The following is a 14,025-nucleotide window of genomic DNA, read 5'->3' as shown; positions in this document are numbered from 1 at the left end:
GCCTTGCCACTACCTGCACATTCTTGTTGTACTTTGAACTTTAGAATTCTGTCTTGCACAGGTGGCAACATTTCAGGTGTGGCAATTTCAGTGAATGTAAGCAGAGAAAGGCCACAAGAAACTTGACCTAGTTTGCTCAATATATATATATATGTATATATATATATGTGTGTGTGTGTGTGTATATATATATTCCTTATGTATACATATTTCCAGAATCAGTCCTTATAATATCTGATCGGATGATAAAAACAAATGTCTCATTGAAGAAAGGTTTGCTAATTCACTTAAACTTAGAGCTGTTTATGAGTTTCTTCTTTTTAGCTTCTACCTCAGAACAGCACATTTTATAAATACGAACATCTCTTTATACTTATATACATACACATTTATTTTTAAGGGCCGTCATAAAGAACAGATTTAGAAAGTCAACTTTCTCTTACCCTTGAGAGTACTACCGCTTTGCTCATCCAGTGAGGCTCCCAAAGGCGTACTGAAACCACATAAACATATATACTTTAGTCTTGAAAAGCTGTCTGGAGCATTGTCACTGCACAGCCTTCCATTTAAAGAGCTACAGCTCAGCAAGCTTCTAATCATAGTTTAACTCTTCTCCCAAAACACACAAGGAATGCAAGTGGATTACATAAGTGATATCCTACTAACTAAGCAAATACCTATCGTCAAGGCAGTCCACCAGGAATGATTTAATCACAATTCTGCTCTCCAGCAAACAGGACCAAGAATGGCAATAGAAAATGATTACACACACATACACAATGATAGTGGCATTAAAGAACTGCTCCCTTCAATCCCTTACCTAGAAAGAGTGGATAAAATTACACTAAACTTTATCTTAATGAACTTTAAGTCAGTGTCTAATACAAATAAGGCTCAAAAATTAAAGCTGACTTGTAAAACCTATCACTTGTATTTCAAAGTACCACTTAAGTGCCTCTGAATCCTAACTACAGCAGTTTTTATATGCAAATGGATAGTCTGAGATTTTATTCTTTTAAACTGAAAATATATATCTTACTCTGTAAGAATTTTACTGCAAAATCAGCTTTAGAACCAATTAAAGAATTAATCCTTGATAAAATTCTTTTTTTGACACTTGCCACATATAATATTTTAAAATATAAAACTTTTCATTTTTCTCCTAAATGTATTACAGTGTCTTACTCCAAAAATTCTATTTTTTTATAAAAACACTTTGCATTAAAAAACTGCTAAATATTGCTTAAGTACTGAAATTGTCTTCAAGTAAATACAGAAATGAATGGGAATTCTCCAAAAATTAGTATTTTAGAAGTTTAGAACAATCACGAGTAATTACCCTTAGAGATGTTAATAAAACCACTAACCTAAATTTTTGTAAAAACTTTAATGAAACTCTCATGCTTTGATGAAATTTTTTTTTCTTCCCTGGTGGCTATCTTTCTGGATAAAACACTGTATTAGCAATGCATTATTTCTTTTGTGTATGTCTCTGTGCACTAACAAAAAAAAAAATAATGAAGTAGAATGTTACTAGTACACTCCATTAAAAACAAGTCTTTCATAACAGATCTTATAAATTCTATCAAAACTATCTCTTCTTGAGATGCCAACTCATATTTGTCTTCCATTTAGAAAAAATAAAACACCTCATTATCAAAACTAAAACTCCCTTTGAGGAAAGACAACATGGTATTTTCTTTCCAGGATATTGACAGCTATAAGAAAACAAAGAATATTTTAGAACTTATAAGGTAAGAAACACTGTATTCAGATCATTTGCACAAAATAAAAGAAAATAATAGATAGCCAAATCTGGAAGGTAATCTAAATTGTTACAGAAAATACAGATGTATCAATCCTGGCAGTGAAATATGTGATACCACCGTCAACATTAAAGACTATTTGTTCTAGCTTTCCCTGGTACTCATGAATAGCCCTTTGTACAGCATAGGTCCAAGTGTAGGGGAAAGGGAGGAAACTTATGAAGGAAGGAGCAACAGAGCACAGACTATGCCTACATAAACCAAGATTAGCAACCAGGAATTTTTATAGATGTGTCTCTGTTAGTAAATGCTAACATTTATTTACCTCTTAAATCTGTATTAAGTGTGCACAGAAACAAAAAAAGCCTTTCCTTAATTTGTTTTACATAGTCTTCTGTCTTATACATCATAAAACATATGAGTCTTCTTTCTCTTAAACATCTCTTAATTCATCAAAACACACACTTGGATTTAGACAATACACTACAAATCTGTTCTGAATGCTAAAACTTTCTCAAGAGCCTAAGAGTAAGCAAATATTCTCTATAAAAAGAGTAAGACAACATTTTAAAAGAACTCCGTAGGGCAGAAGAGAGAGTTCAATGGACAGAGCACATTCTTTGCCAACAGGAGGTCTAAGTCTGCCACCCAGCTCCACCTTGGGCCACCTACATACCAAGCAGGTCATCCCTCACCACCCCAACCCCTCCACCCCCACCCTAAAGCACAAAGCAGGGTGTAGTAGTCCTCAGCACTAATGGGTGTGGCTCCCTCCCACCCTCACCCCCCAAAACAGAGAACTGGGGAAAAGTAACAAAATCTTCTTCAGACACATTTTTAAAAGGAAACATAAAAGACAACTGATTTCACATTGGCTCTCCAGAAGGTTCTAAATATGCTTATTTAACATTTCCATTAATCAGAGATAGTAGTTAAGATAGGGAGCTTGCCTTTCATGAGGCCAATCCAGGCTTAATCCCTGGCACCCCATATGGTCACCCCAAATCTACCATGCACAGAGCCAGGAGTAAGTCCCAAGAACTGTCCAGTGAGGCCCAGAAACCAAGATAAAATAAAATAACCATTAACTTTTACACCTATTTTGGTGTCTAATGGTTAAAGAAGTGGCACACCATCGTAATTTTATTTATGGATAAACCATTGTAATTTCTAAAACTTGGTTCTTGGTGGAATCACCTAAGAACAAAGACCATCATTTCCTAGTTAGAAAAAGCAGCAATTAATTGCATTAACTAAACGGTTAATCTGGGGCTCAAGGACTTCAAGTGTAGAAGTCCTTTTTGACTTCTTAGAGACAAGTTCTGCATGTTTCGTCAAGTCTTAGAAGTCTTTCTGACCGCTCCCCACCTCCAAAAGGTTAAGGGCTGTGTAGTGAAGCATGTTCAGTAAAGTTCATTAAAACATCATCAAAAGAGGTGATCAATATTTTGTTTTTAAAGGAGGCAATATAAACTGCCACATACTGAGAATCATATTCACCTGCTCCCCATAAAAAAGAAAAGAATTCCGAATCCTGAACAGTGATGACAAGATTAAGAAAAGACTAAAACGAGAAGGAAAAAAAAATACGTGCAGAAGCACCCTAAAAGTTAAAAAGCAACATTCTTCATAGAAATTTTTACAAGTAGCTAATAGATTGCAAAAGAATCAATATTTTTCAAAACACCTTTTACTGTATTAAGATCTAATTGTAATATGATTCACTGCCTCTGTATTTTGTCAAACATTTTTGTAACAGTTGCCAAAGGAGGTAATTAATCAAATTTATGTAGTCTGAATACCTCCAAAGTTCTATTCCCGTCAGTGAATTCCAGTGCCATCTGACAAATAAAAGCCCAGAGAAGTAAACTACAGGAACAAAGTTAGCTACTTTCAAGAGTTCTCCAATTAAAGGCACAGGCATGAAACTAAAAGTCCGTTAGTAAAAGTAATTTAACTATTCTAAAGCCCATCTGGAAGGAAAATTATTAGATACCAGAACGCACAGCTGTTGAAACCCAAAGCAAAATCGAGTTATTCTGACAGATGGGTATAACCTTCGGAGTGAAAACAAGGCACGCGTCGTAACCTGGCACGATTCTGTTTCAGGCTCTGACCCTCGGATGCCAGCATCCTGCAGGTGATCCGGAGTCCTCACAACTGCAAAGTCACCAGGGCCACCAAATAACCGGTGGTCACTGGACTGCACCGCGAATCGCTGCAAGGAGGAAGCTATGCACCGGTTCACTTTCCGGTCTCAGGCTTCCAACCTCGGGGGACTCAGGGGGACCGCGGCCCGGGACACTCTGCTCAAGCGTTCCCGCCCCCCCACCCCCCACCGTGGGATATCCCACGGGTCCCGAGCGAGGGGACTCACCGGCAGTCCTTGAGCCATGTGGCGATCTTCTCGTTGGGCACGTTTCCTGCGGGGCAAAGGCAAGGGGGACAGGTCGTTAGCGACCCTCGGGAGAGCTGTCCTTGGGTCCGCCCGCACTCTGCCAGGGGAGAAAATCCCACTGGGGGCGAAAGACAGCCCGTGCGGCAGGTCCGAGAGTTCTCGGACCGGAGCCGAGGCGGCACCGGAGTACCCAGGCTGACGCCGGGGACGTGCTGCCAAGCGCGCAATTTAAAGGTCGGAAGCGCCCCCTCGGCCCGCGGCCCGGCCGGAGCGCGCGGCGCGTCCCCAGGTCCGCACGAACCTCTGCCCGGCCCGCCCGCCCGCCAGTCGCGGACCCCTCGGGCGCACCGACCTCGCTCCGCGGCCGCCGGCAGCTTGGCGTCGGGGAGGTCCTCGCCGCCGCCGCCGCCGCCGTCGTCCTCGTCGTCGTCGTCCTCGTCCTCGTCCTGCGTCGTCGCTTCAGTGGACAGGTCCTCCGCCTCCGACGCCTGCCAGGAGCCGCGGCTCTGGGCCCAGGCCTTCCTCCTGCGACTCGCCACTTGCCACTCCAGTTCCTCCTCCGCCTCCGCCGAGTTCGACAGGGGCCGGTCCATGGCCACGCCGCGGGGGCTCCGCTGCCGCAGCCCGAGCCTGCACGAGACCCGGCGGCGGCGGCGGCAGGCGGGGACCCCCCACCCCTGCTGTCAGCGCCCGGCCGGGCTGGGGGCCCCGGGCAGCGGGAGCCGGCGCGGGCGCGGGAGGAGGAGGAGGAGGTGAAGGAGGAGGACAGGGAGGAGGAGGGGACGGGAGGGAGGGAGGGAAAAAAGGGGAGGGAGGGGGCGGGGGGTCTGAGCCTCACATGAAGCCGGCGGGGCGCGGCGCGGGAGCGCGAGTGGCCCGAGCTCGAGCGGCAGCAAGAGGAGCGCCCCCCGCCCCCGCCCTCCCCGCCTCCCCGCCTCCTGCCTGCCGCCTCCTCCCGCCTCCCGCCTCCTCCCGACGCGCCTGGGCCTCGGCTGGCCGCCCTGCGTCTGCGCGCCGCTCCCGGGCCAGCGGACACGCCCCCTTCCGGCCGGGGCCGCGGGGTGGGGCGAGGCGGGGGCGGGGCGGGACCTAGTGGCCCCGCCTCCCGCCACAGCGCCGGGACTGGACGGGGTTTGTTTGCTTGTTTGTTTTTCACGACTCTGTTTCTTCCTCTCCACGTCTCCCTAGCTCAAAAACTGAGAAACCGAGTGCCCGGACTAGGACTCACTTCAATGCGCTCCCCCGCGTCCCAGCGAGTGGCGGCTTGGGCTGACTTTCCGAAACTTGGAGCGGTTCTTCCTGCAAGGAGGAGAGTTGAGCGTCCAAAGGATGGTGGAGAAAGATGCGGAAAGAGATACATGATTGTGATTTCTTGACCAAAAGCAGGAAAAAAAAAAAAATCAGAATTGAAGATGAAACTGTTGGAGGGATTTTAGTGCTTAAGGAAGTTATTTATTGCGCTTGTGTGTTCTATGCAAATGAATTTGGGGGAAACGGAGTTAATCTAACTTCCAAATTTAAATTGGATATTGGCAAAGGAAAATCAAGAAAGAAATAATAGCTGAGAAAGTGTAGAAATATTTGCTTGGATTTGGGTGTTACAAGATGCTACAAAAAACAAATGATCAAGGTTCAGAACTATTTTTAAATTAAATTTGAGCTTCCTCTTGTTGGGTTTTAAAAATATCAGCAAAAAGAGAATCATATCCTATTCCGTCACAAACATTGACCAATAGCTGTGAAGTCATATCTTAATCCTATTTTTTCTAGCTGTTCAAATAATATTCTGGGTCATATATGCTGTAAATTGTAAGCGGAGCAAGAACAAAAACAGTAAATCTTTGTTTGCTTGACATTTCACTCTGAATCTTAAAGAATTTTTATCCTTCTGGAATCCTGTAGTAAAATGTAGGCCAGTGTCTTACCTGTTGGAAAGATGAGCTAGGAGGGCTAAGAGACTGAACTTCTGATAGAGAACAAATCTTCACAGTTCACCAGGGCCCTGGCACATCCCTTCCTACCAATCTGCCCTTCCCTGATTTAATTCTATCATTTCTAGGTGCTGTTGCTGACTCCCTATATCTTGCCACTCGTTCTTTTCTATCCAGTTCTTTTATGATCTCAACGATCTAACTGAACAAGTACTTTTCCTACAACACACTTTTCCATCATGTTTTCTGGTTATATCTTTTTCATAATTCAAAGTTTAAATAATATTTTATCTGGACATTGAATTGTTCAGTAAATTATGTAAATGGTATCATAGGTATATTTCTCATCCCAGCCAAACTGTAAATTGTGAGTAGCGAGGAATAATTCCAAGGGTAGAGAAATGGTACAGGGCTTATGGTGCTTCCTTGTACACAGCGACCAAATTTAGAGTCTTAGAGTCTGGCATTGCATCCAGTGCTCCCAAGAACTACCAAGAATGACTATTGAGAGCAACAAAGGAATATTTATTAATATTATTTTCCTACAGACCCTTATTTTTTCAATACAGTGCTAATCTTCCTTCCTTCCTTCCTTCCTTCCTTCCTTCCTTCCTTCCTTCCTTCCTTCCTTCCTTCCTTCCTTCCTTTGTTTTTGGTTGTTTTTGTTTGGGGGGCCACACCCTGTGATGCTCAGTGGTAACTCCTGGCACTGCACTAAGGAGTTACTCCTGGCGATGCTTTAGGGACCATAGAGGATGCTGGGAATAGAACCCAGGTCAGCTGAGTGCACCGCAAATGCTCTAAAGACTATCTTAGCTCTCCAGCCCCAATACAGTACTGCTATAAGGAACAAGAGTTTTCTTGAAGCAAATTTCCTGTTGTTTAGGTTCTCTGTATTGCTTAGTCAAAATACTTACTTCAAATCTCTTTAAAGTCTTTATACTTTATTCAATTTGCTGTTTAAGTTCACTTAAACATTTTTTGAGAAAGGCAATAATGAACTATATTTTTAAAAGTTTAAAATTATCAAACTATCAGAGTCAAAAATATAAAAATACCAAACTGGAAGAACAAAATATGGAGGAGAGAGGGAATAACAGCAATAACATTAGAATAGAGTATAGCAATTGTTAAATCTATAATATCATAGTCACATGATTTCTTTTACATTATCATTTTTATTGCACAGAGTTGAGAATACAGAACTAGAGAGGGAAATTCTTGAATGCCATACTGTACATAAGAGGAGAATCTAGCTATTTGATTCTTAAAGAATTTTGTTTTCCCAAACAAAGCAAATTCACTTTGCACAATAATGTCTGAGTCACTGACACAAATTAGAGAAAGAAATTTATGTTACATGTAGATAATTCAGTACTGCATAATGTAAAGTTTAGGGTCTTTGGTGTCAAACTGAAGCTTGAGTTCTTTTTCTGTAGGTTTTTAAACTTTCTGTTGCATGACTAAGTTAATTTTTCTGAACTTCTTCATCTATGAGGTATTAATTACGTTCTGAAAGTGATATGAGAATCAAATGGCATAAAGTAGGTGCTCATAATAGTTACTGAGATTATCATATATTACTGAGGATAAAAATAAGTTAATTTCATGAGATCGTTTCTATTATCACTGTTACTATGCTATATTCTTATACTGCAAGTATTATTGACATGTTATGCTGTTGTTTAACTGATATAAATTCAGTTTAGACTTGACAACCTATCTACTTAAACTGAGCTATTTTAAGAGGAAGGTTTATACCAAAAGTGAAACACTTTGAATTACTTTAGTTGTTGTTTTGCTTTTACAGACTTCAACACAGGTCTCAAAATTGCAAAACAGGATTTACTGTTGGATAAACTAAGGAATTTGGGGTTTGTTTCTGCTACTATTTCTTCTCTAAAACCTTGACAAATGAAAAAACTATTTCATGCATCAAAAATTATAATTCATTATCTGATAAGATGGCAGAATTTCAGTTTATAAGTTTCAACCTTATTAAAATAAAGGGGAGCAGGGATATACATGAATAGTATAGTTGAATCTCACATGAAATAAGCAGAACTATATTTCAATTGAATTCTCTATTCCAATAAAATTACTTAGGGAAAGAATTCAACAAAAAATAAGTTTAGACTACATTGCATGTTGCATATGCTGGCCTCTTCCAATTGCAATTGATGCCTAAATCCTCAAGATTTACAAGTGTGTTTATGTGTGTGTGTGTGTGTGTGTGTATACAATTAAACTTTACAATTAAACTTTGTGTTCTATCAGTTTGGAGACATATTCTCTTTTACATCAATAGTAACTATTAAAATACATCCAATAAATCATCTGCTCCTGGTATTCTGGTATTATGTTTATTTAAAATAATAAAATTGCATATTTAAGGTCTGAAATTTTAACTTCTTGTTTGTAAAGTTTTCCCATAAAAAATTCAAGGATTATCAGATTAGTTATTATCCTCATAAGAAAGCATTAATGTAGCATAGCAACCTTCTGTTCATTTTCTTTGATTTCCCCTTTACTCAACAGGTGGAGAAGCAGGTGTTAATACCTCTATAACCTTACATTATAATATGTAAATTACCAGTTTGTATATGTTCTTTTTGCATATTGAAGACTTGTGATTTTATCACTTATTTTATCATACTTAGATTACAGTTTTCCACACAATGCTGAATTTCCCATCTCTTTCCATCTCCCTGGTATACCCTTTTAGACTATTTTCTTTTCAATGCCTCAGTTCTTTGTGATTCTGAGCACCAGGTAAGAATGGTCCATCTATTCCTCAGTAATAGAGTAAAACAAGATTATGTAATAGAATCAGCTTTTCAGTTTATGAAACAACTCAATGAATGAAGGTTTTAAATTCTTTTACCCAGACACTAGTCACATATAGGAAAGTTGATACATCTTTAATTCATCTGTGAAGCTTTAATGTTCAAGTTTATATTTTTTATTTCTTTTCAGTATAATCCTTACATAGTGTTTTTAATGATCTCTACATTTTGAATCATAAAAGCTTTTAAAAGAGTCGTATCTGTCGTAGTAAATGCAACAATATGCCATTTGATGCTAAATATTTTTCTAATATTCAATCACACAACAGGAGGATATCGTTATTACCTTTCCCAATTATGAAATTCATACTGTCATCACTGTGTGACATTCTCATTCCATCTGAACTTAGGATTCATTTTCAGTTTTACGTATATAATTGCTTCCTATTTAGACATGTTTAGAATTTTTAAAGCATGAGTCATATCACTATTCATATATCTGGAATAAGTATTTACTTATAAATATCCCTTTCCACACTATGTGAGGATCAGAAAAAAGATTGGTGAATAGATGAACCCTATATCCATTACGTATCTTTCTTTTTAAAACTTTAAATGGTACAAACTCATAAGCAATACACACACACACACACAATGTCCTTTTTAAAAATAATTCTAGTATGTTGCTGAACCTGAATAAATACAAACTGCACTGGCCTCTCCCACTACATTTCCCTTCTCTAATCTCCCTTCTGCAGCTCCTTCATACCCATCTCAGAACAAACACAATCTGCATTCATAGCAGGACCCTTTACAAGTTGAATGGAGTTATTTTGGGTGAGTCATTGAAAACACAGTACAAAACCTTTTCTCACTCACTAGAAATGCGTTTTTAAAATAAAGCCAAAGTGAACAAGGCTTGGCAAGTTTGAGAGTAGACAGAATGAGGAGAGAGCCGCGTTTCTGCCAGGCTCAGGATACTTATAAACCAATTTTGTCTATTTCTTTACATTATGTCACCATTTTTTCCCTTGTAATCTCAAGTCAAGTTTATGAGATTGGACAGGTAAGACATCAAAATAAGAACAAACACGGACACTCCATCTCAATTTTAGCACCATGATGTAAATTATCGAATTTTAGCAAAATTTAAATCCCATTAGATACTCTAAAATACAGAAGCTGTAAAGATATTTGTGTGTATATGACAATTGAATTCGAGGAGTTAATACTAATTTTAGTGATTTTAAAAAAATGTGTGAATTCAGTATAGTCATTTTTTTAAATTGTTTCAGTATGTAGTCATTTAAAAATTGCCTTTAAGGTGACTGAAATTTTATAAATTAAACACAAAAATATAAAGAAAAATAGAGCAAATTGAAAATAAGCTACTTTCTAAGAAATGAAATTAATAAAATTCTATATAATGACCTGATAAATTATGGGTATTTACCATTCTGGGCATTCAAGATTTATGAATCATTGTACATTTATCTAACCATAAAATATATTACTCACCTATTATCCTGGAGTAAACTTTGTAGCAGAAATACAAGGGATTATTATTCTTCTACAACCTCCCACAAATCAGGTGAAACTCATACATCAGGAGAGGAGAAAACAATATTCATGGAGACTTTTTTACACAAATAATGGTAACTCAGAACTCTTGCTACAGAATCTGATAGTCCTTAAAATCATCTTTAACAAGGGTTGACAGAGCATTTTACTGTGTGCTAATTAACACAGCCAATATGGCGCCCTTCAGTTATATTGTTGGCCTGTTCACAAAGGGACTATCCCCAAGCAGTGGGGATAGTCAATTCAACACTATTTCAAGTAATTATACAAGTATTCTCCTTGAGCTCCCTGTAAATCAGATTTTTCACAAGGCAGGGTGACAATTGTTGCTGAGAGGAATGAAAACTGTGCTTGAAAGTTAATCTCGCTATGGAAGCACCAGGGTCATAATAAACAAACACATATTTCCTGCTGTAGTTAAGAGAATAGCAAAGAACTCTGGTTTCCCACATTTCGGGGGATTTTCTTCCTTTTCTTTAATGGTTAAGCAATTGTTCTCAAGTTTTAAAATAAGTACTTATACAACCTTCAAATCTTATCTCTCCAATCTAAGAATGATTTTATCTTATTGGGTTGTATTTAAATATAATCTACATATGGCAAAAGTTGATTAAATATGTATTCAGATAAATCCCAAACTATGAACTTTCCCACAATCTTGTTTTAAAACAAACCAAAAAAAGGTGAAAGAAACCTCCATTAGAATTTCTTTGGGGCAAGAAAGTTCTATATAGCATATATAGCAGCTCTATATAGCATATCTGGCTGGAGTTACATAAGTACTAATTAAAAAGCTTAAAGTTGTGTTTATTAACAGACTATTATTAAATAAAAGAGCTACAGGGTAAAGGTTAGCACTCAGGCTGTTTTGCTAAATTTTTTAAAAATCCCCTGAGCCCCTGTCCTTCCAGTTTTTTCCTAAAAAACAAGTCAGCTAAAGTTGGCACTTTCAACCTTTTAAATACTGTAATTATAATATTGCTGATATTTAGTTTAGAGAAGTACTATTAGAAGACTTCTTATGTCAGTAGACTCAAGGAAGTAACGGTGTTAAAAAATTGATACTTTTGATTGAGCACTTGCTTTGTGCCAGACACAGTATTTAAGATTCCAGTTACAGCTTATTTAATACAACAGCCCTATTATTCTCACTGTATGGATAGGAAAACAAAGCTTCAGAGGTTAGTTCTTTAACCATGCTGCATACCAGTAAGCAGTAGAACAGAACCAGGACTTTTAACTAGGCCTATACTCTTAAATAAGATATGTGATTGGACCATAGTAGTCCAGGTTCACTGTTATAGAAATATTAACAAGTACTCTCATCAGACTGGAGGATTTTCAATAATAACTAATGGCAGCTTTGACCCTAAAGTGGAAGGACTTTTAAGGATGTGATTACCAAATATGATTCCATAATTTTCCAAGGAAGAAAAGTTTCAAGTAGATTATCTCTTTAGTGGTGAAATTAATTAGGACAAGATCTCCAACAAACACTTATCAATGAAACTGTTGAAACAGTTTTTATTTTATAAGATCTCCTGAAAGACTCAGAAAATGAGGAATTAAAACAGATTTTTCATATACAGGTGTATTAGCACGCCTAGCTAAAATCATGTAGCTCTACCTTTATATTTTTCTTTAGAAGAATCAACATTGAAGATAGAATTTTTGCTAAGTTGAATACATTGTTGATCTTGTGTTTCAGTTCTTCTAGGATTTCATTCCATATTTGATATGAGAGTTTGACTATAATGTCACTGACATGGTTATTTTCTTGTATTCAAAGGATTTCTCAAGGCAAACTATGCTTATGATCAAAATAGTTTAGAATTTTTGCCTTCCAATCTAAATTTTAGTTTTCTATTCAAGCTTGAAGTGTCCAATAGAGGTTTTCAGATTTTACCTAATAAGTCTTAAAAACTCTATCTTGAGAGAAACAATAGTCAAGAAGTTTTTGTAAAGAATAAAAACGCAAGCACTATTGTGACTAATCTCTATATTACATGTAAGTATTCCACATATTAATATTTACCCATAATTTTAATATTGGCCAATAACTGAATATCTTGATAGTATTCAGTGTTTTCTAAATGACATGATTTCTGTAATAGCAACTGCCAATACTTATTCTCAACATTAACAAATGAAATAAGGTGAAGCATGTCTAATAAGAAAATCCTCTGAAGCTGTTCATATATAAGTCGTCATGGAGAATAATAGAACAACTAAAAAAGTCTTTTTACAGTATTTGTTCCCATAAACACTGAAGTGACCATGACATTAAAAAAATATTTTTAATGTGCCCTGGGATATAATAATTGATAATTGACTGTGATTATACCAGTTACCATAAAACCGAGAGCCAAATGTTGGATTAACATGGAAACTGGTTAGGTCCTCATGGTATGCATATAAAATGTTACTAATAGTTTTTATGAGCCTTTGTCCTTGTTCTCTTTGTCTTGGTACATTTTTCCTCATATTATTTTTCCATTTCTTCTTTTCAAAAAAATTATATTTTGCTAACTTTAAATTCCTTTTAGAAGCATGACAAGTGAATAGCAAAACAAAACATTAGGAAACAGTTGTATATGCTATTTATATTTATATGTTATATATGTAATATAAATTTAACTTTAAAGTTAAATATTCACAAGGAAATATTGGGAACGAAAAATCACTATTAAAGTGGAAATATTAGGGGTATCCTTTTCAAACTTTTTGAAATTATGATTACTACTTAGGAAGAAAATATTTTGAACTTTGAAACCTCTAGTTATTTATTTCAGAGGTGGATGAATCAGAAGTGTAAATAAGACCCCATGCAATGTACTTCACTTTAATTTTGTTAAGGCAAAGGAAAAACTGTCATAAACTGAAATTAGACTGGAAGGTAAGAACAAGATTTCAAAGGTCTTGATGACCTATTCTCACGAATTACACTATTGCCAATGGAGGTTGAAAGCAACTTTCAGTTTATAACTGAAGTGTTTTACTGAAACTAGTTAGCTCACAAAGAAGGAATGGGAAGTTCTCAGGCAAGGGAACCAGTTAGGTTTATGTGCATCCTGGTTGGTGAGGAAGGTTAACCAATATCAAGTCAAAGCAGTGAGAAAGAGGCTGCAGTAAGCTTTTGACTTATTAGACATGAGTATCAAGGGGGAAAATGGAATCATTTCCAAAGTTCGTTTTCTATTTTAGTGAATGGATACGTATTGGAATCATCCAATGCAATCTAGAATTAAGATAATTGATTATTTGACTGTAGTTGATTTGGGAATAAAGAGAACAAGAAAGAAAAGTAATAAATGAACTAATCATTGATCTATTGAATACTGCATAAAATATGCAGTGATATGTCTTATTGATAGAGATGTAGCTTCAGGGTCAGAGAGGTAGTGAAAGATAGAGTGAAAGAAAGCAAGTGGACTTGCTTGTCAACTGCTGACCCTAGTGTACAATCCCTGGCACCTCATGTAGTCCCTGAACACAGATCCAGGCATAAACCCTGAACATTATTAGGTATAACCCAACCCACTGCTGACAAGGAAAAAAAAAAA

The 14,025-nt window shown here is 37.6% G+C and overlaps 1 protein-coding gene and 2 long non-coding RNA genes across 4 annotated transcripts in view; 1 reads left to right on the top strand and 2 right to left on the bottom strand.

Annotated features, from left to right (window-relative positions):
- ITPRID2 (ITPR interacting domain containing 2) overlaps nt 1-4,890 on the bottom strand; it is a 40,268-nt gene extending 35,378 nt beyond the window's left edge. For both annotated transcript variants that reach the window (XM_055121996.1, XM_055121998.1), the window contains exons 1-3: nt 4,517-4,890; nt 4,144-4,189; nt 444-493 (exon numbers count right to left, since the gene is read on the bottom strand). In XM_055121996.1, coding sequence (XP_054977971.1) covers nt 444-493; nt 4,144-4,189; nt 4,517-4,757 — 337 coding nt within the window. In that variant the 5' untranslated portion in view covers nt 4,758-4,890. The remainder of the gene's footprint in view (nt 1-443; nt 494-4,143; nt 4,190-4,516) is intronic.
- LOC129399988 (uncharacterized) lies at nt 4,780-8,440 on the top strand. Its single transcript, XR_008627330.1, has 2 exons — nt 4,780-4,916; nt 5,353-8,440. It is a non-coding gene; the product is annotated as an uncharacterized LOC129399988 (long non-coding RNA).
- The window catches only part of LOC129399987 (uncharacterized), a 56,613-nt gene continuing 47,957 nt past the window's right edge, over nt 5,370-14,025 (bottom strand). Inside the window, exon 3 of the long non-coding RNA XR_008627329.1 lies at nt 5,370-5,463. This is a non-coding gene — a long non-coding RNA (uncharacterized LOC129399987). The remainder of the gene's footprint in view (nt 5,464-14,025) is intronic.

This window comes from Sorex araneus, chromosome X (assembly GCF_027595985.1).
Source record: "Sorex araneus isolate mSorAra2 chromosome X, mSorAra2.pri, whole genome shotgun sequence".
NCBI classification, from domain to species: domain Eukaryota; kingdom Metazoa; phylum Chordata; class Mammalia; order Eulipotyphla; family Soricidae; genus Sorex; species Sorex araneus.
The sequence above is the reverse complement of the archived record's forward strand: the minus strand, read 5'-3'. Positions and strand labels throughout refer to the sequence as shown.